This window comes from Olea europaea, unplaced genomic scaffold, assembly GCF_002742605.1.
Source record: "Olea europaea var. sylvestris unplaced genomic scaffold, O_europaea_v1 scaffold307, whole genome shotgun sequence".
NCBI lineage: Eukaryota > Viridiplantae > Streptophyta > Magnoliopsida > Lamiales > Oleaceae > Olea > Olea europaea.
In genome coordinates this window covers 147,197-147,901 of record NW_019249416.1, presented here as the reverse complement: position 1 = coordinate 147,901, position 705 = coordinate 147,197, and the positions used below count along the sequence as shown (strand labels likewise).

Below are 705 nucleotides of genomic sequence, written 5' to 3'. Positions count from 1 at the left end.
TATTTAACAGGTAAGATGTGTACTCTCCCATTTTTGAAAAGCAGCTCCCTGCAGGTCGGAAGAGGTTGCTGTACTTGTAAACATGGCCGCTCAATTTGATTTCACCTAAATGAATAATTAATTAATTATTGAACTTAAATTTTATTTCAAGTTGGAGATACTTTAAATAGTTTGATTCCTTGAATATTACCTTGGAATACATGTCAGATTCATTTTTTATATTAATTCTTCATTATATCCCTTCAATCGAACCATAAAAATTAGTTCGATTTGATTTGAAATTTTCAATAAACTGATTTAAACGATTTAGTTTGAAAATAATCCATTTGTAATTATGGAACCAAATGGAATGGTTCTGGTTCGATATCATAACCATAATTTCTAAATTATTAATACATATTTATGCACATCCACAACTGCAAGTTGACGTAACTATCACATTCAAGTTAAACCAGTACGCATATGTTTGCTTGGACTGCGATTTTCTAGTTTTATCTCGCTTAGTATTGCTCTCGTAATTGGGATTAACGCTTCATCCTTAACAACCGGGGTGGCTGCCACTAGACATCGTAAAAAAGTAAAGATATAGTTTCCTGCTTTATTTTGCTCAATTTCATCACAATGTTTGTCATTGACACAGATGAAAACATCACAAAGCAGCGACTCAAGTAACTGAGAGAAGAAATTTTTGTAGTGCAAAGAGTG

The 705-nt window shown here is 32.3% G+C and overlaps 1 protein-coding gene across 1 annotated transcript in view; it reads right to left on the bottom strand.

Moving 5' to 3' along the window:
* Positions 1 to 441: 441 nt before the first annotated feature.
* Positions 442 to 705, bottom strand: part of LOC111384990 (disease resistance protein RPP13-like) — a 2,253-nt gene continuing 1,989 nt past the window's right edge. Inside the window, exon 3 of the mRNA XM_023009341.1 lies at positions 442 to 672. Coding sequence (XP_022865109.1) covers positions 442 to 672 — 231 coding nt within the window. The remainder of the gene's footprint in view (positions 673 to 705) is intronic.